General features: G+C 39.5%; 1 protein-coding gene across 3 annotated transcripts in view; it reads right to left on the bottom strand.

The window, feature by feature from the left end:
* Positions 1 to 6: 6 nt before the first annotated feature.
* TPR (translocated promoter region, nuclear basket protein) overlaps positions 7 to 22,748 on the bottom strand; it is a 61,503-nt gene continuing 38,761 nt past the window's right edge. Inside the window, exons 35-50 of one of the 3 annotated variants that reach the window (XM_006023879.3) lie at positions 22,436 to 22,497; positions 21,025 to 21,233; positions 20,429 to 20,701; positions 19,450 to 19,592; positions 17,397 to 17,480; positions 13,866 to 14,066; positions 13,083 to 13,214; positions 12,414 to 12,504; positions 10,818 to 11,002; positions 9,096 to 9,164; positions 8,563 to 8,657; positions 7,721 to 7,827; positions 4,802 to 4,897; positions 4,430 to 4,586; positions 3,214 to 3,332; positions 7 to 995 (exon numbers count right to left, since the gene is read on the bottom strand). In XM_006023879.3, coding sequence (XP_006023941.1) covers positions 868 to 995; positions 3,214 to 3,332; positions 4,430 to 4,586; positions 4,802 to 4,897; positions 7,721 to 7,827; positions 8,563 to 8,657; positions 9,096 to 9,164; positions 10,818 to 11,002; positions 12,414 to 12,504; positions 13,083 to 13,214; positions 13,866 to 14,066; positions 17,397 to 17,480; positions 19,450 to 19,592; positions 20,429 to 20,701; positions 21,025 to 21,233; positions 22,436 to 22,497 — 2,151 coding nt within the window. In that variant the 3' untranslated portion in view covers positions 7 to 867. Of the gene's footprint in view, positions 996 to 3,213; positions 3,333 to 4,429; positions 4,587 to 4,801; positions 4,898 to 7,720; positions 7,828 to 8,562; positions 8,658 to 9,095; positions 9,165 to 10,817; positions 11,003 to 12,413; positions 12,505 to 13,082; positions 13,215 to 13,865; positions 14,067 to 17,396; positions 17,481 to 19,449; positions 19,599 to 20,428; positions 20,702 to 21,024; positions 21,234 to 22,435; positions 22,498 to 22,748 lie in introns of all 3 variants that reach the window. The other 2 variants (XM_006023877.3, XM_006023878.3) reach the window with 2 other exon arrangements.

Genomic DNA, 22,748 nt, shown 5'->3' with positions numbered 1-22,748 from the left:
AAAGAAAAGAGAGTTAATACAAATCCCTTCTTTCATCAGTAAATTAAAACGTTGGTGACAGTTTATCTGTCTCTTCTCTCTGGCCCAATAGCTTGGAAGCACTACAATACTGCCATTTGAGAGAGAGTATAATTCTACTTCTGGTCCCCCAATTCTCTTATCCAGAGGTAAGTGGCACGTTCAGTATGGCCTCCCTTTTCAGATACCTCTGGCTAATTATGAAGGGGCAATGTATGGGCTGAAAATCTTTCCTGGTCTTCAAGTACATTTTTTGTGACTAGCTCTGTACATCTAGAATATTAACAGAAATAAAAGGGCTGGCAACAACTGTATGCAGAATATTTAAAATAAGGGTAATAAATAAAAAATGAATGATTTGGATCATATTTAATGCAGAGCTTGTTAGTTAGAACCAAATTCAATATATTCTCCTCGGTAATTGCTATAACACAATACGCTTCAGTAAGTTTTATTTTCACTTAATCAGTCTTTCAATCCACATAATGATTTAAAGCATCATTTCAGTTTGAGAAAGGAATTGATGCACAATCTTAGAACTGAATCATGTTAAGAATCCATATCTTAGTACTAAACTACTGATTTATTTTTGTAAGTTTTAAAGCTACTGAGATTCATAGGCTTTCCATAGGTACCAGCCAAGTGGTATACAAGCAGGACGTTCTTCTGTAGTCATTTTTGCCTGTCAGGAAAATAAATACTTAGCATCACAAACAGAAAGCTCATTGGGGCAGGAGCCCTGTATTGTTTTGTCTCACAAAGCATCATGTACGTTTATGAAGGCACTAGACATGTACAGGCTCTACAGAGAGAAGAAAACTGTTAGAGCTCCTTTGAAAGAATACAAAGTCATAAATTTAGTGCTGATAGACACTTACCCCTTTGTCTGTTAAAATGACGACCACGAACACCAGTTCTCAATGTTGGTGGCTGAAGCCTGACACGCCGGAATGGCTTGGGCTGATGACTGCTTGTGTCTGTGCAAAAGAAAGGGGATAGCAAAGAATGACTAAGACTGTTATTATATGAAGTCATCATTAGTGCATTAAACCTGAACATACATCTGTGTTCTTGCCTTTAGTATTCAAACTTGCAAGGGTGCAATATTTACAATGACATCTCAAACACCAATAAAAGCTTTATAGAATGAGCAAAAATGTTTATTTTTCCCTTGATTATTTTTACTCACTTGACAAAATGCTTTATGCGTCATTCTATTTTAATATCTAGTTTGGATGAAAAGATTTTTCTTCTAATGTCAAAATGTTATATGGATACAAACATATGAGTAGCAATTTTCTCTTTGAAGTGCTTCTTTTTATCATAGCCTATACTGAAGTCTGGGTCAGATTACCTGCAGCTAAGATTAAGTGCATCTAATTGCATTCTTGTCCTTGAAATCACTGTGGCTCACTTCATTCCCAATTTAAAGTTCCACTAGGCCAGACTGCGCATCTCTTATTCACACAAACGGTCCCATCAAGGTATATACTCAAGAACATGAATAAGATGCTTTTAGTAGGACTGTAAGGGTCCCATCAGATATTACATTTATGGCACGATTGTGTTAATCACACCATAAATATGCAACATGAAGCACATTAAGCCAATTTAATGGTGCCATAAATTGGCAAACTACATCTTTGGGATTGGGTTTGTATGCCACCATAAAAACTGACTGTGTAGCTGACTGTCATCATGAGAATGGGGCAGCCCTTGATCTGGGACTAAGGCAGGAAGCTTTGGTGTTCGCTGCACTGCAGCAAGTGGCAGGGCAAGGCTCTTTACAATGCCATGTTGTGGGAACCTTTCCAGAGGTTTATCAAATGTTAAAGGTTTTTGTATGTTTCATTTAAAAATCAACTGACTGACTGTAACAATGGTAAAGAATGAATAAAGCTTCACTGTTTTTGTGTGCTCGTATGTCCCTGTTACATAGCACATTTACTCAAATTCAAGACAAGATTTCCTCCCTCTAACACAGGGAACAAAGCCCTTTTGCCTTGGATTTAAAGACAGCAAAAGCTGTGTTATCTGGCGCTTTATCAGCTGGAAAGCTCCACTACCCGGCATCCGAAGGACGTGGCAGAGTGAAACCGGAAGTCCCACTTCTGGTTTCACCGCTGTGAGCCAAGTTCTTCTTCATCACTTCTTTGGCCCACGGCTTGGGGCAAAGCAACCTGCGTGGGGCCCTTCTCCCTGTCCCCCGGCACACTGATGCTGGAGAGTGCACCAGACAGTGCACACTGGATTAACCAGCATCTCCCATTCCTGGGGGATGCCAGATAAGAGCTTTTACTGTACAAGTGGCCAGAGGCAGGGGGTGCCTACCTCACCCCTACTTACATGAGCTCTGAAAGGTTTTGGTACAACTCCAGCTGGGGACACAGAGCATATGCCTGCTCTGGCCCCAGGCCAACCTGGTAAAAAACGGGGGCAAGCATGTGCTTTATGCCCTGGGCTGGACCTGTGCCAGAGCTGGAGCAGAGGTCAGTGGGGGCAGGGGCTGATGGAGGCAGTAGGGGAGCAGGAAAATAACAGGAGGACAGGCATGGGGGGGGAGGGGGGGAGAAGCATCATGGATCAAACTGCTCAACTCGCCCACCACCTGCCCCCCTACTCCTCCCTCACCCACTGCCTGGCTCCCCTGCCACAATTTAAAGATGACCTCTTCATAATTAGATTCTATACAAGGAGAATTAGAAGAAATGTATACACTTTCCTGGTATAGAGTCTAATTATGGGGGCGGGGGGGTATGGGGAACGAGTCGTTTTAAAAATCAGCATCATCTTGTATTCCAGTAAATATTATTTAAAAAAAATTACACAGGAAAATTAAGTAAATTTATGTTTAAAAGCAACTATGATGTTATGGAGGCTATCCATGCTATCAACCGATTTAAAATTATTACAAGTTAAAACAAATGTAAGTAGGAAGTTTCAGATTTAAGATAAAGACCATCAAAACTGCCACCGTATCTTCCTACAATCTTCCTGCTGCACTGTAAATATTATTAGCATTTATTCATAATCTAAAAAAGTCAGACTTCAGACAGCTTATTAGCTGTTTGAGACAAGCATTCTTATTCCAATCTCCATTGGTAAAGATAAATACTGCATTGTGGAAAGAGACTCTTGTAAGTGCTCTAACCAACAGTTTGAAACAAATCAAAAGTATAGGAAGGAATTCAGTACCTGCTGATGAGCTGGAAGGAGGATCCTGACTAGTGGAAGGAAGATCTGACTCATCAGATGCTTGAACAGATTCCTCCTCTTGCTGGCTATCAATTTCTAGACCAGCTTCTGAAGTAATTCTAGAGGATACAATTTGAATATTAGGACACCTGACAACTCAAAAGAGAAGTTGAGATTTCCCTTGATAGAGATTAGAAATTCCAAAGAAATTAAGTTATCTTCCTAAACACTTTTGCTTGTTACCAGAAATTGTATTTTAAAAACCAACGCTAACAAAAGTTCTTAGACACACATTCCCCCATCTGCTGTCTAGTCATGGTTTTTTGGAGAAGATCAGCAAAAGTAACACAAGAAGGGAAACAGAGTTTACTTAGGTACATATGAAGGAATGATATGCTATTAGAACAGCTTTACACCTCTTTACTCCATACAATGTAAGGGCTGAGGAAAGTATGGAAGTAGTTAATTAAATAAACTCTAATAAGCCTAAAATATATGACCCAATGTATAACATATGAAGGTCTGGGGAAGAAGCAAGAGTACCACAGCTCCCTGATAGTAACCAGACCCCCTTTTGCTGACAGAGATGGTTATGTGGAAATGCCAGAAGCTTCTGGAGGCTGCTGCTGATTGCCACCAGAAATTCTCATACACATTTTTGAGTATCCTAAAAGTTGTGTGCGTGTGTGTGTTTGTAGTAAGTAGTAAACAGTTATTAGAAAAAGGAAACTAAAACCAATCCCAAAATGTGGTAGAGTCAAACCGCCTGGTTTTCCTGAGGTGTAAGAAATCTAGAAATTCTAGAGGTCACTAGGCACCACCATCAGTTGCATAAATTGCTAATTCAGAAGTGAATTAGCAACACTACACGTTAGCAACACTACACGCAGATGCATTTATGAATCATCCCCTTCCTCTGTAAATTTAGAGTAATTTTCTTCATAGGCATACAGAACCTGTTTTAAGGTGGTACATTTGATATAGTATACATTTAATATTTATAAACTGACCAAAAGAAAACTAGATATTGATTTTAAAAGAAAGGTAAATGTCACAAGATTCATTTTAAAACAAATTTAGTGTTAGTAAATTATCCTTGTTATAGAACACTGTGTTAAAACATCACAGATTAAAGACCTATTTGGGTAGGAAGCCAGGAAAAAAACTCATTCAAAATTAAGATACTAAAATGACTCTACTAGTAGTCCTAGCTTACCCTTCAGATTCTGCCTCTGCAAAAACTTCATCTCCATCATCACCTGCTCCAGACTCTGTAGTAGTGGATAAATTGCCAGTGGACGTTGTAACCATTGGAACAGACTGAGAAGCATGCTCTGAAGCATCAGCTGCTGTGCTTTCTGTAAAAACAGTTACTGTAAAAAACAAAAACAGAAAGCCAATTAACGTAGAAAGTCATTTTGCATTTTATAACCTCAGTTTACTAAAATATTAAGAGTGGGAGAAATCAGGCTATGGTGATACTTTCATTATAGCAATAAGCAGTCTGTAATCATTTTCCAAGTTACTTTGTTGGGAAGTCAAGTTTCTAATACTAACAATACACTGTGCAAAAATTCCTGATGCTTACCTGGTGCTGCTACCTGCAGAGGAGTTGTTGGGACGCTGCGGCCACCAGATTCTTCTTCATGGGCAAGGAAGAGTGGTGTTTCATACATTCCTAAACCTGCAATACAGAATCTTTGTAACTTACTTTGCACTTCCACACTGCTCACAAACCAAGGGTATTAAATGTTTAAGCTACATCCCCACTTGATAGATCAACTCTATTTTACAGACAAGAAAAAAAGATGCAGAGAAGTTAAAAGTACTTAATAAAGATGTTAGGTGACAGAGCCAAATCCACAGTTCTGATATGTAGTATCAAGCCTTTTATTTAAATTTTTTCTTTTCTAAATACTAAAAGTCTGTTTCTCACAGCTGGCATTTTAAAACAACTATAAAAAATTATTTCCAAAATAGGTGTATTACTATTATTGCAAACATATTTTACAGAAGTTAATCTTGAGAAGTGGTAACTTGTGCCATGGTTGTTTTGTAGCTGTTTACAGCTCCTGACTACACACACTAGGGGTGTGTGAAATGGGCTGTATTCAATTTGGATTCAGCCCGAATCAGTGATTCGATTCTTTGACTTGGATCACTGTCCCAATTCAATTCGGCTGAACCTAAATCTGAATATTTGATGCTGATTTCGTGAATCAGTGATTCAGCCACAGACACAGCTTTAAATGTTTTTTTATACATACCTCGATGTACCAGGTGTGGCTCATGAACACTGTGATGGTTGGGCGGCTGGAGCTTCCCACAGGAGTGCGGGAGGGTGCCCCACGTGCTTGCTGGCAACCCGGAAGTGGACTGGAAGTACTTCTGGTCCACTTCTGGGTCTGCCACCAAGCATGCAGGAACCCTACTCCCCGGCAATCAGCCGCAGGGGGACCCCAGGTGCCCCCTCAGACCCAGGAGGCACCAACTGCTGAGTCGGGGGTCTACCCCCATGTGCTCCCCAGCAGCCCCGGAAGTGGACCACTGCTTCTGGTCCACTTCTGGGTCTGCTGCCGAGTGCACTGGGGACCCCCCACACTGCGCTCTCGTGGGACGCTCCATCTGCCCCAGTATCTCAGCATTCACAAGCTACTCGGTACCTTGAGGTATGTAGGAAAAAACTATTTAAAGCTGTGTCTATGACCGAATAGTCGAATCTTTCCGAATGTCTCCTAATGGATTCAGAGGGTTCCGATTCGATTCGGAAAGATTGAAGGGTCTCTTGATTCGACTCAGATTTGGAGATTGGTTGCCGATTCAATTCAGCGGCCCAAAGCTTTGCACAGCTCTAATACACACTATATAAAGTTTCAGTTAACCCCCAGTTAAATCTTTTGAGCTGAACATGGAAGTTACAATGATATTTATTATTTACTTGAAACCTGTCAGATGGTTACTTCTGCATGAGAATCCTAGCTAGGATTTTTTTTTGACAGTTCTTCCTACAGAAGCCTGAAAGTAAAAACATAGAAAGCCAAACACACTAACTGTGCAATATTTCTCTTAAATGTATGGACACCTACAATAAAAGGTTCATATGCTAAGAAATTATACCATTTCAATATTACCAATATATATAATTATACAAGATAATATTTTCACATTTTTCTTTGCAAAATAGCTGGATAAGCTACTGCTGACACTGCATAGCTGACAGTGTCTTCAGCTTTTTATTTTCTCACCATTTCATTTTTATGCCTCTTCTCAGCCTATTAGTGGCTGAGTGTTTCCCCCACAGCAAACAGTTAGCAAATCCCCTAAGCCCATGTGGAGACTGATTCAGAAGAACATCAAGAACAAGGCTGAGCAACAGCCCAGTCAGTGTCTTTACGAGAAAGTGCCTAACTATGAAAAGCTATCATTTATATTATTTGCTATCTTCGATATTTTACTAAATCAGGCATTAACTGACAGGAAATCTGAAGCTTCCAGGCCCAAACTCATCATTAGCAAATGAGAATACTTAGCTATGGATTTCTCAGTCATACTGTAAATACACTCTAATGTTGAACACCATGTGAAGCCTATTTCTTCTATACAGGCTGCATAATAATGAAGTTAGAACACAGCCAAATAACATTCCTCCCAGAACCAGATACCAAATCAAGCCAGGCAATGGAGCAAACTGCATGTGAGTATAAAGGGGGCATGGAAAAGATGAGTAGAGATTTGGCTCTCTTGAAAGAAAAACATTACCGTATAGTAAGATAACAAACATACGAGTTAATCATCAAGACAAAAAGAATTGCTATGCAACATGAACACCTCTTTTATTGCTTGTGTATTTCATATTACTTGCATGAAATTTTCTTTTTCAATATACCTTATATAAGGTAAGCAGGATAGGCAGTTTTTGTGTGATTAGACAATATCTATGGAAACTATCTGCTTAATTACCAAGGATTTCATTTTCCCAATACTTGTATATACATACATACATAAATTTTAAACTATATTAATTATATATAAAAAAGCTAATACTGCTATGTGAGAAAAGTATCTCTGCAATCATAAAAGGAGGCACAATTTAGTTGGAAACGATGTATACATGGTGGGTGTTTATACATATACCTTTCTGTCCCATGATGTACAAAAGATCTGCTGCTTCAGAGCAGACTCAATTGAGTCTGCTCCACACGCAAACTGACGCACACTGTGCTGCATGCAGTTGTATAAGTAGTGAAATGCGCAGAAAGTAGTGGTGGTGTGCTTCTGAATTAAAGTACTTCTGAGGTGTTTTAGTTCAAAAGCGCACCGCTGCCATTTTCTTCGCGCTGATGTGCATTTCACCACTTGTACAACTGCATGCATCAAAGTACCCCATGCTACAGCATTTGCACATGTAAAAAAGCCCAGTGACAATGACCCAAACTTGAATAATTTTCTCCAGGAGTTTCCTTTGTATTTTTGTTTCTTAGAAAAACAAATGCATGAAGAGATTTACCTCCTTGTGATGCAAGCTGACCAAGATCTGAGTGGCTAGAGCTGGTCTGTGGCATATCTTCTGGGGGCCCAAACCTAAATCTAGGAACTCCAGCAACCTGGGGGGAACTATGAAGAGGCAAAGATGAAGAGAACCGTACACTCTTTTATAAAAAACAGTAATAGCCAGATTTTTAGCTGATTCAGGAAAATAAAAAGACTCTTGCTACAAACAAATGAGACTATTAACAAAACATTTATGAATTTTAGTTGCACAGCATTAGATTTTCCATTCTATTTGGATCAATGTGTTTAAACCATTTTACCTGTTTTCTTACTAGGTTTACTTAAGTGGAGGTTGTGCTTATAATCCTTATGACTTTCATAACTTCCATGTTAGCCCGGAGAATGCATCTACAGCTTTCCTATATGCCACACCTGAGATGAACTATTCATAGTACCTTCCTACTGTATTTTAACTGGTCTTCATAATTCGTATGGGAAAACATGCCTTTTAGCACCTATAACATTGGAAAATAAATGTGTAAAAGAAAAAGTGAAAGAGGACAGGAGTAGCATGGTAACCCCTACTGTTGCACTAATTGTTTAACTATAGGGTATTTTAAGTCAAAAGGTTGCAACAGATGAGTTTTTTCTAAGCTCAGCTTTATGATGCACAGCTCAAAACAATTCTCACTGATTTATCTCTCTTTTCTCTAACTGCCTTTAAGATAGCATGCTAGTTAGCATGTTACTCAATCATCTTTTCCATTTATTCCTAATGAGTGAGAATGTCCCATTATCAGCAAAAGGGGAATGAGAGTCAGTATAAAGCTCTCTTTTGACTTCTTTATATCTGCTTACTGAATAGCTTCTGCAAATCCATCTGTACGATGTGGTACCACAAGCGTTGGAGTACTTGGGACTGTCCTGTCTTCATCATCAAAGAAGTGTTGCTGCTGGGGAAAAAAAAAATTGAGATCAGGAGACTATGCTTACTTCTAAATATAATTCATCTTCAAAGGCTGATGCTTCCCAACAAAACAAAGACAAACCAAGTGTAAACAATATTTGTCTTTCCAGTGTGAATGACACGACTTCAAAATAAGAAACAGGACTCAAAGGTGTATATATTTTAGGAGAGAGATTCCTAAACATGGTAATTAGTAACCACTGGTTCTTAAGTAAAAAAATGCAGCGAAAAAACTCTTAACATACCTTACCTAGTATTTTCTTTGGGAATAGGGAAATGTATGGAACTGCTTTTAACATAAACACTTCTGACTGATTAATGCTAAGAAATATGTCTGCAAGGTAACCCAAAGAACTTTTTTATTGATTAAAGCCCACTATGCTCTCTCATGCCAAATCATTAGGAACAGATCTCCATTACTTACCATACCCCCTATGCCAGGAGTCAGTTGTAGTCCACGTCCCACGGACTGTCTCCTAGTCATCTGGATTCTCTTTATGGTAATAGAGTATAAATGAAGGAATATAAGGGGTTTTCAGGATTCTAGCAACATGTAATTACATTAATAAACATTATAAGTTAGATAAAAAAAAACATTTCTTGGCTTTCTATCCAAAACACAAACTTCAATAAAGCTAGCTTGATTTTTCCATTTACAAATGAAAGCCATATTTCACACATTCTACTAGGCAGTTACTTACTACATGTCTACATATTCCCATACTCCCCAATTCAGCAGGGCTTTTTGGTGCTTTTATCTAAAGCGGATTCAATCAGTTATTAGATAAAAGTGCCCGATCGATACAGATGTTGGGCAAGCCACGTCAAAATAACATGATGACTCTTCTGGGCATCCGCTACGCTTGCTGTGGTGGCGCACCAAGTTGAAAAGAAAGCACTGTTTTGCTTAGTTTTATTCATGAGTGTAAGCAGCCCTAATGGCAAAAATGAAGCAATAACACTACAGAGAAACTGTTCAACATTAAAGAGGACACTGGGGGAATTCAACTAAATCCTTTTCACAAGGTTCCACTTTTCTGCAAGTACTATCTGAACAAATGAACTCCTCCTGATCTGCTGTTTGTGCCTTTTACTCAGTTCCTTAACATACAACAGAGGAAAAGCAGGTGGCAAGAGGAGCTGCAGAGAGGCAATGATAAAGAGGTTAATATTGATTCTTGCTTAGCAGCAATGTATCTTCCAGAATAAAAAAGGAAAACCACTTTTCCCTCTTCTGACTAGCCTCAGCTATTCTCTTTCTCTAGCTAGTAGAGCTGGAGGGGGAACATGCATAGGAAATAAAGAAAAAATTGTGCAATGCTGCAGGGCTCACTACACTTTTAAGATCTGCCCGTAGCAAGAGTTACCACTCCATACTGCAGGCCAAATCACAGAAACCAATTAACTGATTTCTGACAAAACGAGTAGTGCCAGAAAGAGGAATACCGACAATCAGCCCATCTTTAGGGTTCACATATAATAAGCAAGGGTGATAATTTAGAATAGTCCACATCTTTTGGAAGACCCAATATAAAAAAAAGTCACATTTGGGTGGTTTTACAAAATTAAAATTACTCTCTTTTCAAAGGAGTTTAAAACTTTCAAAGGAAAATTTAAATTCTATAGAACATTAAAATCTTATACGGTCTCCATCAAGTGTGCCAAATATGGCTGATGGACACATAAGGCACAAGTTCTAAAGGGGCTAAATAAGGGGAAAAAACAGTTGTAGTTTACTTTCACCACATCTGCATCTGAAAAGAGAGTATTTAATAGAAATTCCAGCCAATCCAGCTGAGTTACGGCCTTTTCAAACACTGTTTCTATGGTGGAAATATTGACGCTCATCTACTAAAACAGCACTGGTATAATAATTTCAAGATACACACCCACTATTATTGCCTTAGTTCTTTTAATGTTCATTTACTTACCCATTCTGCCAGAGAAAATTGCTGCCACATTTTGAGGGAGGAGACATTACATTTGGTCAGCTGTTTTTATTAATATCTTAAGTTTCCATCTTGCAAGACGCCAAATGAAATAATATGATCTTGCAAAATAGAGGGCTAAGATGCTATTTAGAAAACAGTCATATAATTAAAACAATGTTGTTGTTTAAATTTTGAGGCATTGAACAATCTTCTACCTGTACTGGAGGTCCTAGCTCTTGGGGTGGAGCATGAATAGTTAAGCGTGGAGGTAATGTGTGTGAAGGTCTGCGTGGTGACTGTGGTGGTCGAGGGGCCTGCCTCTCAGAGGCAGATGTTGGTTGCTGTTCTCTTGAACTTTCATGGGAGAAAGTAGACTCTGCAGCACTTGTACTCCCTTCTCCTAAAATACAAGGATCAAAACAAAACCATGCACACCAATATGAAACGAGAGCAATTTATGTAATTCTACATGCATGTCATATAGACAATGTAGAACCAATGACATGAGTGATAAACTTTTTTTAAAAAGTTAGTTATCACAGTATTTTACAAACCATATGGACCATTTCACCCATGGCCAGAATGGAATAATAGAAAATTAGGATTGGAAGGGACCTCAGGAGGTCATCTAGCCAAGGCTTTGTCTGGCTAGGTCTTGAAAACCTCCAAGCATGGAGATTCAACAGCCTCTCTGTCCCAATGCTTTATTACCCTCCTAGTGAGAAAATTCTTCCCAATATCTAACTTAATCTTCCCTTGCTGCAACTTGAGACCATTGTTCCTTGTTCTGTCATCTGCCACCACTGAGAAGAGTCTAGCTCCAGCTTCTTTGGAACCACCCTTCAGGTAGCTGAAGACTGCTATTACAATCCCTTCTCAGTCTTATGTTCTCTAGACTAAATAAGCCCGATTCCCTCAGCCTCTTCTCACATGTCACATGCCTCAGCCCCTGAACCATTTTTGCTGCCCTCCGATGGACTCTCTCTGGTTTTCCCACATCCTTTCTGTAGTGTGGGGCCCAAAACTGAACACAGTACTCCAGAGCTGTCTTCACCTGTGCTGAATAGGGGGGAATTATCACTTCCCCTACCCTGCTGGCAACACTCTTACCAATGTAGCCCAGTATGCCATTTGCCTTTTTGGCAACAAGGGCACAATTGGCTCCTATTCAGCTTACTGTCCACTGTAACCCCCAGGTCCTTTTCTGCAGAGCTGCTGCCCAGCCAGTCAGCCTCTGTCACTAGGTTGCCTTCCCCAATCAGTAAGGGACTCACACTTTCCCCAATTTTCATCTTGTTACTCACATACTTGTAGAAACCCTTCAACCCTGAACAGTACAGCTTGAGAAGTAACATTTAGAAAGGACAGCTAAATAACTGTAATTTCATTAACACGCTAACATACATATTTCTACTCCAGCAAAAAGTAGCAGCTGATCTGCGACAACTGTTTAAAAGTAAATTTGCTGAATAGCACTTTCATGAGCTCAGCCCCTGTTAACACTAAAACAGACAGTTATTCAGCAGTGACTCAGAAGGAAGATGATCAACTACTGAATCATTAACAGCACTTTTTGCAGCAGCTGGAGTTTTTTTTTTTTTTGATCTAGACAAGTATTGAACACACCCAATGTTCCTTAGCTTTGGAATTTCATTGGAGCACATTCCAAAGTGACATGGTTGCATATTTAAGAAGAATCAGTTCCCACCCAAAGTAACTTTTTTTAAGTAGTGTCTCTAATAACAACTTTTCCAGCTTTTCAGTTTTGCCCTCCAACAAGCATTTTTTTTGAGAAAACATTGATAGCGTACCACTGTTTTGCGAGTCTGCTGCTCTCTGGTTGCTTTCACCTCCTCCCATGCTCTCTTCAGTTTCAGTTCCAGGATCTGTACCATCAGCACCCTAAAAATACATGCATGTATACTGGTGATTCGCTGCAAAACCACACAATATAACATGAAAAAAACATCACCTTAAGATAGATAAAATCTGGGAGCTTAATACAGTAAGTCACTACAAAGAAAATCTGTGTAAATATACATAATTATATTATGTTCTGAAAGCCAACATATATATCAAAATTACTTTTGCTCAGTAAACTAATAAAATGGCACTTCTTGCATGAAATACTCAAGTGTTGCATGAGCTGCTTGGCTAACTTCAAAGATCAACTACCACAATAGAAGCATCTATTGTTTTCTGTACTTCATATTTTACCTAACCCTCTCAACATGCTGAAATGACCAAATGAATCTATCTGTAAAGTGTTCCTCTACCCTGTCTTCTGTCTGACTTTCAGACTAACATAGCTGCTTGCTACACAATTAAAACTGTATTTCACTCATGAGAAAAGTTGCAATGAGACTACCAGAATAAACTAGATCAACTTAAGTCTCCTCTTTTGAATACTGTATGAACAAGGTAACATATCAGTTACTTTCAAGAGATTTCATAGATGTATATAAAACTGCTACTCCTACCTCAGCCTCATCAGCTTCATATCCATCATTACCATCAGCACTGCCTGTTCCTTCATTACTATCGTCACCTTCATCTCCCATGCCTGCGTCTTCATCATCATCTTCGTCATCCTCTTCTTCATCCTCATAATCCTATGAGAGCAGGAAAAAGAATAAACTTAAGGAGTCCCAAAAGGAATGGCAAATCATTCCACAAAGTAGCAAGAAGATGCATTTGATTACACATACAAGGGCATTAAAGGAGCCATGTTAAGTGCCTAGCATAAGTAAGCTCAGCTCCTGACTGGGAATTCAGGGCAGAATGGTAATATAAATTAGTTTTATATCAACAGAAGCAAAATTCAAGGAATTTTATGCCATTAAGATACATTGAGTGCTTTTTTTTTTTTTTTTAAGAGAAACCAAATAAATACCAAGTACTTTATATCCAGAATAATTTTTATTTTTATTTTTTTTTTTATATATATATAAAATTTTAGTGTTATTCAAGAAAAAATCTTAAAAAAAAATTATCTGTAGAAAAAGATGCAGAACCTTAATTAAAAGAAGTTGTGTGCTTACATTTTCATGCATCGGTGTGAAAGTTCACATTTACAATTCTGGTCAAACAAATTAAAAGATGCACAGAATTATTAAAGATGCACTTACTCTTCTGTTTATTATGTAACAGAAATTTCAATGTGGTTTTTAGGGACATATTTCATTTCTCTCTGGTAACCAGAGCAAGCTTTTTGCCAAAAGATACTTGAAACTGCAAATTAAGTAACTATACATTACACATACTTCTTGCTCGCCTTCATTTTCTTCATCATCATCCTCTTCATCATCACTGTCAATCACTATAACATCATCTCGCTTGGACTGACACTCTTGGGATGACGAGGTATTCTGCTGATCTGGTTGAAGAGGTCCAATATCTATTGGGATAGACTGAGAAGTTTCTTCACTATCTTCCATGGGAGTGTATTCCCCCTGTGTCACCCCCTTAAAAAAAGTTAAACATTTAAAGTAAACTAGTGATATCTTATACTCATACTTCTAAAAAGATGTCAGTGAAGCACTTAAATCAAACTGAAATCCCATTCAACTGTAAAGTTTGACCTGAGTACTGTTAAAAGCAGCAGTGCTGCTATTTCAGGTTCTGAAGCTACGTTAGAGGCCCACCTTTTGTTATAAATATAGTTGTTTTTCTGTAATCTGTCTCTGAGACTCATCTGAAGTAGTTGCCACATCTTATTTTTGCTAACTAATATGCACTTTGGGATGATTAGGTCAATGGTGCTCAATGTTTTGGCTCCATAGGACAGATGAATGGCACAAGGCCAGTTTGTGGGCCAGTCTATGCCCCATGTACCAGGACCGGGGCCCTGTGCTACCTTCAGTGCCCAACCCCATGTGCCAGGATCAGGGCCCTTTGCTTCCCTGAGCACCTAATCTAGCGTGCAGAACCATGCATACAGGACCTAGCATGCATGCTGGATGACCGAGTGTTGGGGACTACATCTGGGTCACAGGCTGGAGTTGAGCACCCCTGATCTAGAGTGACTGTGATACCTGAGCAAGGATCACATATCCAGAGGAATGCACAGTGAGAAGGGATGGCTGTATTTAGGGAGGAAAGCAGGGTAGATTTGCACCTTATGGATTTAGCTAAATCAAAGCTGCATACTATAAGCTTTCATAAATAAAATTTGATTAAGCAAGCCCATGGCTTAAGAAAGTTTGAGCTATGCATCTATGATTTGTTTAGTTCATAAAGATCTACATTTTTAGGTCTAAATCAAGCAGAAATCTATCCTGCTTTCTGCTCGACTTCAGACTAACGTAGCCAACTGCCTTCCCCAAACACAGAGAGATCATTTATATTTCCCGATCCCATCTTCTTGACATACACAGTTAGAAGAAAGAAGATTCTGCCAAATCAGTTACTGGTCTGGGTAAATCAACGTGTCAACATTGCAAAAAAAGAATAGCAAGACAACTGAAACAGAAGCAAACTCTACTGCTACCACAGGAAAAACATTAGTTTCCACTGTTAAATTCTGGAAGTTTTAATATACTTGGAGCGTGGACACAAATTACACTGGAAGTTGACAATCTTACTAACCTGGTACAGGCTGTCACAACCCAAAGTTGTGGTTTTTTGCTTTTGTGTGCTTCGGCACCGCTAAATTATGTCCCTGCCAAATTGCAGCTCCTTTGCACGGTAGAGTTTTCTGCTGCAATAGGAGAACCCGCGTGCAAAAGAGTATTTCCTGCCGTTTATAGCCTTCTTTGCACGGTGCATTTCTTTTGCATCATAGTGATGCACGGTGCAAAGGAGTTCCCGCCATTTGTATTTAGATTCGTGCCACGTTATTGGCCGATCTTAAATTATGCACACGTGGTGGCTAGTGATTGGCCTGCTAGCCGTATAAACAGCTTGAGTGGTTTCCGCCCAAGTTGGAGGACTCCACAAACACCAGGAGGAGACTTCACGCTGCGTGAAGATCTCTAAGCACTGTGGATCCTTATGGACCCAACGCATTTCTTAAGAAGGCAACAGAGGTCTAAACAGCCTCTGGCCTCTCCCTGTCGCCGAGCACAACCCTAGACGTATCCCTATCCTATATACTCAATTTTCGAACCCACGGAGCCTTAACAACTCCGGGGCCTGAGAACCGAATAGAGCCCGCGGAGCTTTGACAACTCCGTGGGAAAGAATTGCCGAACCCGCGGAGCCTTAACAACTCCGGGGCCCAAGGACCGAATTTGTCGTAGTCCTGCAATGAGGATTCAAGCGGAGCTGAACCTGGGAACTGTCCAGCCTACACCGCGACCATCTTGGGTGTAAGTAAATAATCTTTGAATCAACCACTAAGCCTCTGTGACTAATTCTAGCCCGTGCGTTCCTTACTGCCCCACGATCCCTTCTGACCCCGCGTGCCCGGGCTGCTGGCCACAGCCCGCGTGCGCAAAGACGGGTCCTCATATCGCTCCCGGCTCGCACATGGCGACATGGGTGGGACCGGGAGGCGGCCCGCACACAGGCCAACCTAAAAGTCAGAAGTGTGACAAGGACCTTTGACAAAAACCTCTTCTGTAAGACTCATCAAATCTGGATTACTTCTCTGTTGCTACTCCAGACTGACAAGACCTCTTTGGGTCCATCAGTTAATAGTCAGTTACAAAAAAAAATGATCAAAATAGTTTGCTGTGGTTCTAATTTAGTGTTGCAAGAACTGCATTAAAAGAATGTAAGAATTTAAAGAATTTAAACTGAATCTGTTAAATCTTGATAAATATATTGGTTTTCAGATACAACAACACATTTTTTTTTTGTTCAAATTAAGAATCTACATTCTTCAGCACCCAGGCCCATTTAAGTGTAAGAGCTAGATGCAGCCATTTTCTAAACAGCAAGTCATTCAATTTCTTTGCATCTGACTGATCAGCAATGAAAATAACTGGACACCAGTAATTACATTGAGTTATCTGTAAAAGTCTATTTAAGAAAGTCTGGAAACACAGGTGGAAGAAAGGATACCTCAGGAAGATATATACTAAAGTGTGTAAAATTATAAAGAAAAGGAACAGGAAAAAGACCCAGGGCCTTCACTGGTTAGAGACGAACTGAATCCATAGCAACATACAAGACAGAAAGTGGACAGACGCAGACATAAGGCAAGATATTTCCTTGAGCAGTGAGAAAGGAGAATGGACAAGTTTCCTCTATTTTTTTGTAACCCAGTGGAGCTTCCTTCCTGGCTGAAACTTGATCAAATACTTATAAAAAGTTTCTACGACAAGGTACAGTATAAAATGAAAAAAGTGGTGTGTCAAAGAACAAACAAGGAACTTTGCAACCCCAAATGTGGCTTGGATAATGACTCAACTACCTTTATTTTTCAAATCTCTCCATATATGAAACACAGTTAATGATACTGACATAACTCAAAGACAGGAGAACAGCACATTGAAAATGTAACAAACAAATATATATTACAAAATATTACTTTGTGCATTACTTGGTATGTGAAAACTGCAATAAAAAGTAAAATACATTAAAACTGTAATAAAAATGGAAATATACAGGGGTTGAGTAGAAATTCTAACCCTACAATTGCTTTAGCTTATATAAGTGGATTTCCTGTAAAATTGCCTTAATTACACTTGTGATTGCACAAAGATAATACCACCATCAAATGCTTTTTTTTTTTGTTAAACAGTAACTAAAACTGATATACTGTGCTGAGGTTAGCACTGTATCAAATGCCAGTTGTAGGGAAGGGCTGTTTGTGCTGCAATTAAAATTAAGATTTATAGTTTGCTTACTTCTCCAATGGAATCTTGGGAATCTTGGTTATATGTTTGAGTTTCTACCTCACCGTCAGTGCTCTCCTCTGCTGTCACTTCCTCCTGAAATATCACATCATTTTCACATTCAAATATGCAACAGAGAAGATTGGGAAGTTTGATCTTTATGACTCCGCTGATTTATTTTTTTTAAAATAAAAGGTATTATAAAGTTCTCCTTAACTTGAAAGCCCTCCCATATTCCCTTTCCCTCTCCTCTTCAATTACCAACTTATTTATCCTTCTCTGAATTCACTGTATTTACCTCTCACACCGGTTGCTTCAGAGTTGGAGAATCTATCTTGGTCTCTTGTAATCTGATTTCCACCATGTCTTCTCTACTGAAACAGCTTTCTTTGGAAGCTTTTCCAAAGACCTCTTTGGAGGTCTCTAAACACCTTCACAGCAAATTCTAAGGGCACCTAATTCCATCTCTTGTCTTGCAGATGACTGACAGTCAGTCTTCTAACACAACCAATTTTATTTTTGACTTGTGTCCTTGTAATGCCTTTGTTTTTTTTTTTTTGAGTCTCTACCACTTTTCATGGGCTGCCTGCAAAGCCCTATCTTTAGAAACTTTAGAGTTTCAAGTACACCAATGGCTTTAATTATCACTACTATCCCACTTTTACATATCTATCTTGAGACTCGGATTCCACATCTCTACTTCATAGTTTTAGGGTCGGAAGGGACCTAATAGATCTTCTAGCCCGCCCCCCCGCCAGGGCGGGAGAACAACAAAAGAACCCTAAAGAAAAAACGGGACTCAAATGAGTCCAGCCAGGTAGGTATCCAGCCTCTTCTTAAAGATCCCCAGGGTAGGGGCCAGCACCACCTCCCTTTTACTTCTCCAACATCTTCTAATAATTACCTTTCAATCCTAACATTTTCTTTATATCTGAACATCCAAACCAGAATCACATATTGTTGAATCCTTTCTCTGAAATTCAACGTTTAACCTTTTCCCTATCTAACCAGGAGTCAGTGTTAACATCTGGCCTGCGGAGCTGGAGGGCTTTCCCTGTGTCCAACCACTGCTACTTCTCCCCTACCCAGGCTGTGTGCAGGCTCAACTTCCAGCCAGTGGGGGGAAAAGCTCCAGGGCTAGAGAGCTGCCAGCTGCACCCACAATGCCTCTGCTTTTCTGTTCCTCCCCTCTCCCGTACCACATCCCAGCTGCAGCGTGGGCACAGTTGAAATCTGTTCACCCGTGGGGCAGCTCCCCATGGGTTAGAAGCTGTGTTCGCAATGCAGGCAGGGGTGGGGGGAGCAGGGAGAAGTGGCAGTGGCAGAGGCACAGCTGGAAGCTGCATGGCTCTGAAACAACTTCTCTGCCTATGCCTGCACCAGATGGGAGATAGGTTGTTCAGGCTCATGGCTTCTTAAAAAAGTTGCAGACCACTGGTCTATACTAAAACTGTTATTCAGAACCTCACATTGCTTTGCCTACTAAAAATCTCTGCCTTTCCGACACTCTCTCAATGTTCAAACCTATTAAAGGTACTGCAAAATTCAGACTCAATTTCAAACCCTTGATTTATTTTCAAAATAACAACTAAATACTATGCTTTTTGCTTTATTTGAAAGCAAAATAAATATACATCATTTACAACTATGATTTTCCTAAAAGAGTCTATTGCCAGAGCCAGAATTTTTAACCTTTTGCAGACAAAACTATTTCTCCATTTCTTGGTCCAAAGAATCTTGAAATAAATTACAGCAAAAGCTTTGTTATTTGGCACCCATATGTGCCTGTTCAGGACGCTGCCCCTCCCGTTGCATCTGGTACACCACCGCCCCTTCCACCGTGTCAGTGTGCCGGGGACAGGGAGGGAGGCCCCGAGCACACTGGGGAAAGGCTGTTTTGCCACAGGCCGTGAGGACTCGGCAAAACTTGAAGTGCTACAGTGGGCACGTCCGGTTTCACTTTTACCGCATTGACTGGCATGCCAGTTAGTAGAGCATGCCGGTTTGTAAGGTGCCAGATAACGCGGCTTTTACTGTATTGATAATATTTTTCATTCTTACAAACCTCGGGTTCCACTCTTTGTATACCCCTCAGTTTCTTTGGAAGAGGAACATCCACTGTCTCTTCTGAAATTTGTTCAGAGTTTTCTACTGTGCTGTCCTCTTCTTCCTCTCGTGGACGCTTGGGTAATGAAGAACTTGGGGTAGCTGAAACTTGAAAGAACACTTTATTGTTACTTTCAAAAGTGCTATGCTACACAAAAGTACTCAGGGAATTGGAAGATGATCAAATGGTGCGAGACCACTCTTGAACACTGTCTTTCACCCTATACTCAAATCATAGCAATTAGGATTGGACTGGAATGGCGAGATTTTCTCTTGGGTTTGAGCACAGCAGGGCCTTTTCAGCTTCATCTCTACCTTCTGGGACCTGGCTCCCATTTGCAGTTTTGCAGAACCCAAAATCTAAGAGTAGGGTACAATTAAGATAATTGACTTGCCTGAACTTTCATCTGTTTTTCCAATCAACAGCTTAATTGGCCACAGCTTAATGGGTAACAAAGGCAATTAAAAATACCCCATAATTTTAAAGGGGGTACATATTTCTCATGTAAACAGCTCTTTCAGCAACAGGTACTCTGTATAGCAGTAAAACATTGTTGGGTTTTTTTTAAATTTCAATTTAAGGTTTAGATTGGTGTGGAATGAATAGAGATACAGTGCCAGGTTTTGTTCAGTTGTTTTAGTTTGCTCTTCTATACTATACTAGAGGCTTGTAGAATTTAGTCAACAATGTATAGAGAACTCTACATCTTTATAACCAAACCACTAAAGAATAATCATACAAATTTTGAAACAAGTAAGTTTAAACTAAAACACGAGCCTACATGGGCATGTTAGTGTTTACCTGTGTTTTCATCTACTGACTTCAAATTTAAAAAGGCAGCACTTTTGTAGTGGTGATAAAATGGGGCCAAAAACCTTAGATGAAGATCTGAAGAGGCTCAATACCTCAATGCCTTTTACTAGAAAATGAAACGAACCTGTACCGAACACCGCTGTAGAAGTGGAGGGCCTTTCAATCTGTGAGCTCTGTACAACTTCCACAATGGTAGGGGATGGTTCTTGATTGGCTGGCTCAATCTGAGGATGACTCTGCTGAGTCGGCTGCACAAAAGCTGTAGCTTGAGTCTGTTGCTGTACAGTTAAGATGGGTTGGGAGAGAGATGTCTGGACGTTAGGACTAGTAGAACGTACAGACCCACTAGTACTTCCAAAGACTGGAACATGTTCCACAGGTCCTTCTGACTGCATAGCTGAAAGGCAAGTATTAGCACACTTAATTACCCTGATATTATTAGATATTCTCTTCACTTTAGAAAGCAGTGGGTAATCAGATTCAAATTGCTCTTATAAAGTCAGTCTATTTCTACTTTCGTTGGTATCTGTTTTCTACAGGAATAAATGAGAGAAAATGTTTTAAAAAAAAATGAAAACGACTGCTCAAACAAGTGTTGGAGGAAATCAAGATCATGGGATACCCACAATGATATTTAACTCCAAAATTAACCAGATTCCAAGATAAATGTATTCTTTTAAAAGGTAACAAAGATAGTTGCATTACATTTGGAAAACTCACCTTCTTGGGTTTCCACCTGTGTTGTAGGCATAACTGTAGCTGTTGGAGTAGTAGTTGGATTAGTTACAGTAGCAGGAGTAACCATCGGACGGATACTAGCTCGTGGAGTAGACTTATTCCCAGGTATTGCAGCAGCAGTTACTTTACTTGGAGTTGACACAACAGGAGTTGGCTTAATGTTTGCTGTTGGAGGATCTGAAGTGCTAGCACTGGAAACAAGACACTGATTTTATTTGTGCAAACACCACTGAGATCAGATTTCAAAGACTGAATTTGATATACTTGTAAACAAACATCAAATGTAGATATTAGTGTTTGAAAACGTTTAAAATAAGCCATGGCACAGTCAAGTTACCTCTATAATTCTGTTCAGTGTGCATACTTACGCATCATGGCTAGTTGAAATGGGTTCTGCAGACTAAATTAGGCCCTCAGTGACACCTCTTCATAACCTCATCAACTTGATCAGCTTACAAAAGGTATTATTAACTTAAAATTTGTGAATATTCTATTGACCTCCCTAAGAAGCAGCATAATTAAATAACTGCGGCATTCAGCTAACATGCTCAAACAGGGAGATCTTTTACATAGGGGCTGGAATGATTTTTAGTCATATCTCAAGGTTAGAGCCTCACTTTAAAGGGACATCATCAATTCAAAAAAAAGATATTAAAAAGTTGATATAAAAAAAATAAAACCAAAAAAACTATTCTCCATTTTTCAGCATGTTTACTTCTTTCATTTGACATCATTTTATCTTCTGTTATTTTCCATTGATTCATTCAAGTTCCCTTTCAGAACAGTTTATTTTTACTTAGCAACAAGGAATAAAAAAAATAGGTCAGAAATACCTTAAAGCCCTACACTGTGGAACACTTTAGAGGCTGGTTAAGTCTCCCAAACTGCTTTTAATTCTTTAAATGGGCTAATTCTAGTTCTCTGTATGGCTTTAAGTTTACATATTACAGTTCAGCAGTAAATTATTTAACTGATTAAAATTTGCTTCAGAAGCAGTGCATGTCAGCATTAGCATTAAGGTGCCTTAAACCAGTTAGACAAGGTTCCTTGTCTAAGCAGGGAAGTTTGTCAAGCTTGCTGCTGAAGCTTCCTTAGCTTCAGCAGCAGCTGAAGCTTCCTTAGCCTGACGAAGGGTTTTTGAACCCAAAAGCTTGCTTAATAACTATTCTCCAACCATATGGGTTGGTCTAATAAAAGATATCAAATTCACCCAAGGAACCTTGTCTGCCTATGTCCTTAGACCAACACGGCTACAACCCAAACCCCTTAAACCAGTTAGTAACTTCCTAGAGCTGTTGAACAAAATTCTATCACAAAAGGTCTTTTTCATTTCTGGAGTTCACAACTAAAAAGGATAGACACAGCAACTGGACAAAAAACCCCTGCAACTCACATTCCTCTTTCACCTGAAGCTGGTGTAGATTTGAGTGTGATCTGCCTCTGCTGTTCTGAAACCTATCAGAAAAAGAAACATTCCTTTGAGTTGCATGCTTTCTCAGCCAAAGTATAAGCTAAGAGGCTCTCTAAAACAATTTAAAATTGCAATTCTGGAGGACCACTTCAGCAAGCAGTTCTCCCAAACCGTCAATTCCTCCACATGCAGACTTTCCAGAACACCAAGCTTCATGCTTGCTCCTAAGTATTGCAAGATAAATTTGAAAGCCCAAAATGATATATATTAATCCTGTTCTACTGGAAGAAAGAAT

This window comes from Alligator sinensis, unplaced genomic scaffold, assembly GCF_000455745.1.
Source record: "Alligator sinensis unplaced genomic scaffold, ASM45574v1 scaffold468_1, whole genome shotgun sequence".
Taxonomy (NCBI): domain Eukaryota; kingdom Metazoa; phylum Chordata; order Crocodylia; family Alligatoridae; genus Alligator; species Alligator sinensis.
The sequence above is the reverse complement of the archived record's forward strand: the minus strand, read 5'-3'. Positions and strand labels throughout refer to the sequence as shown.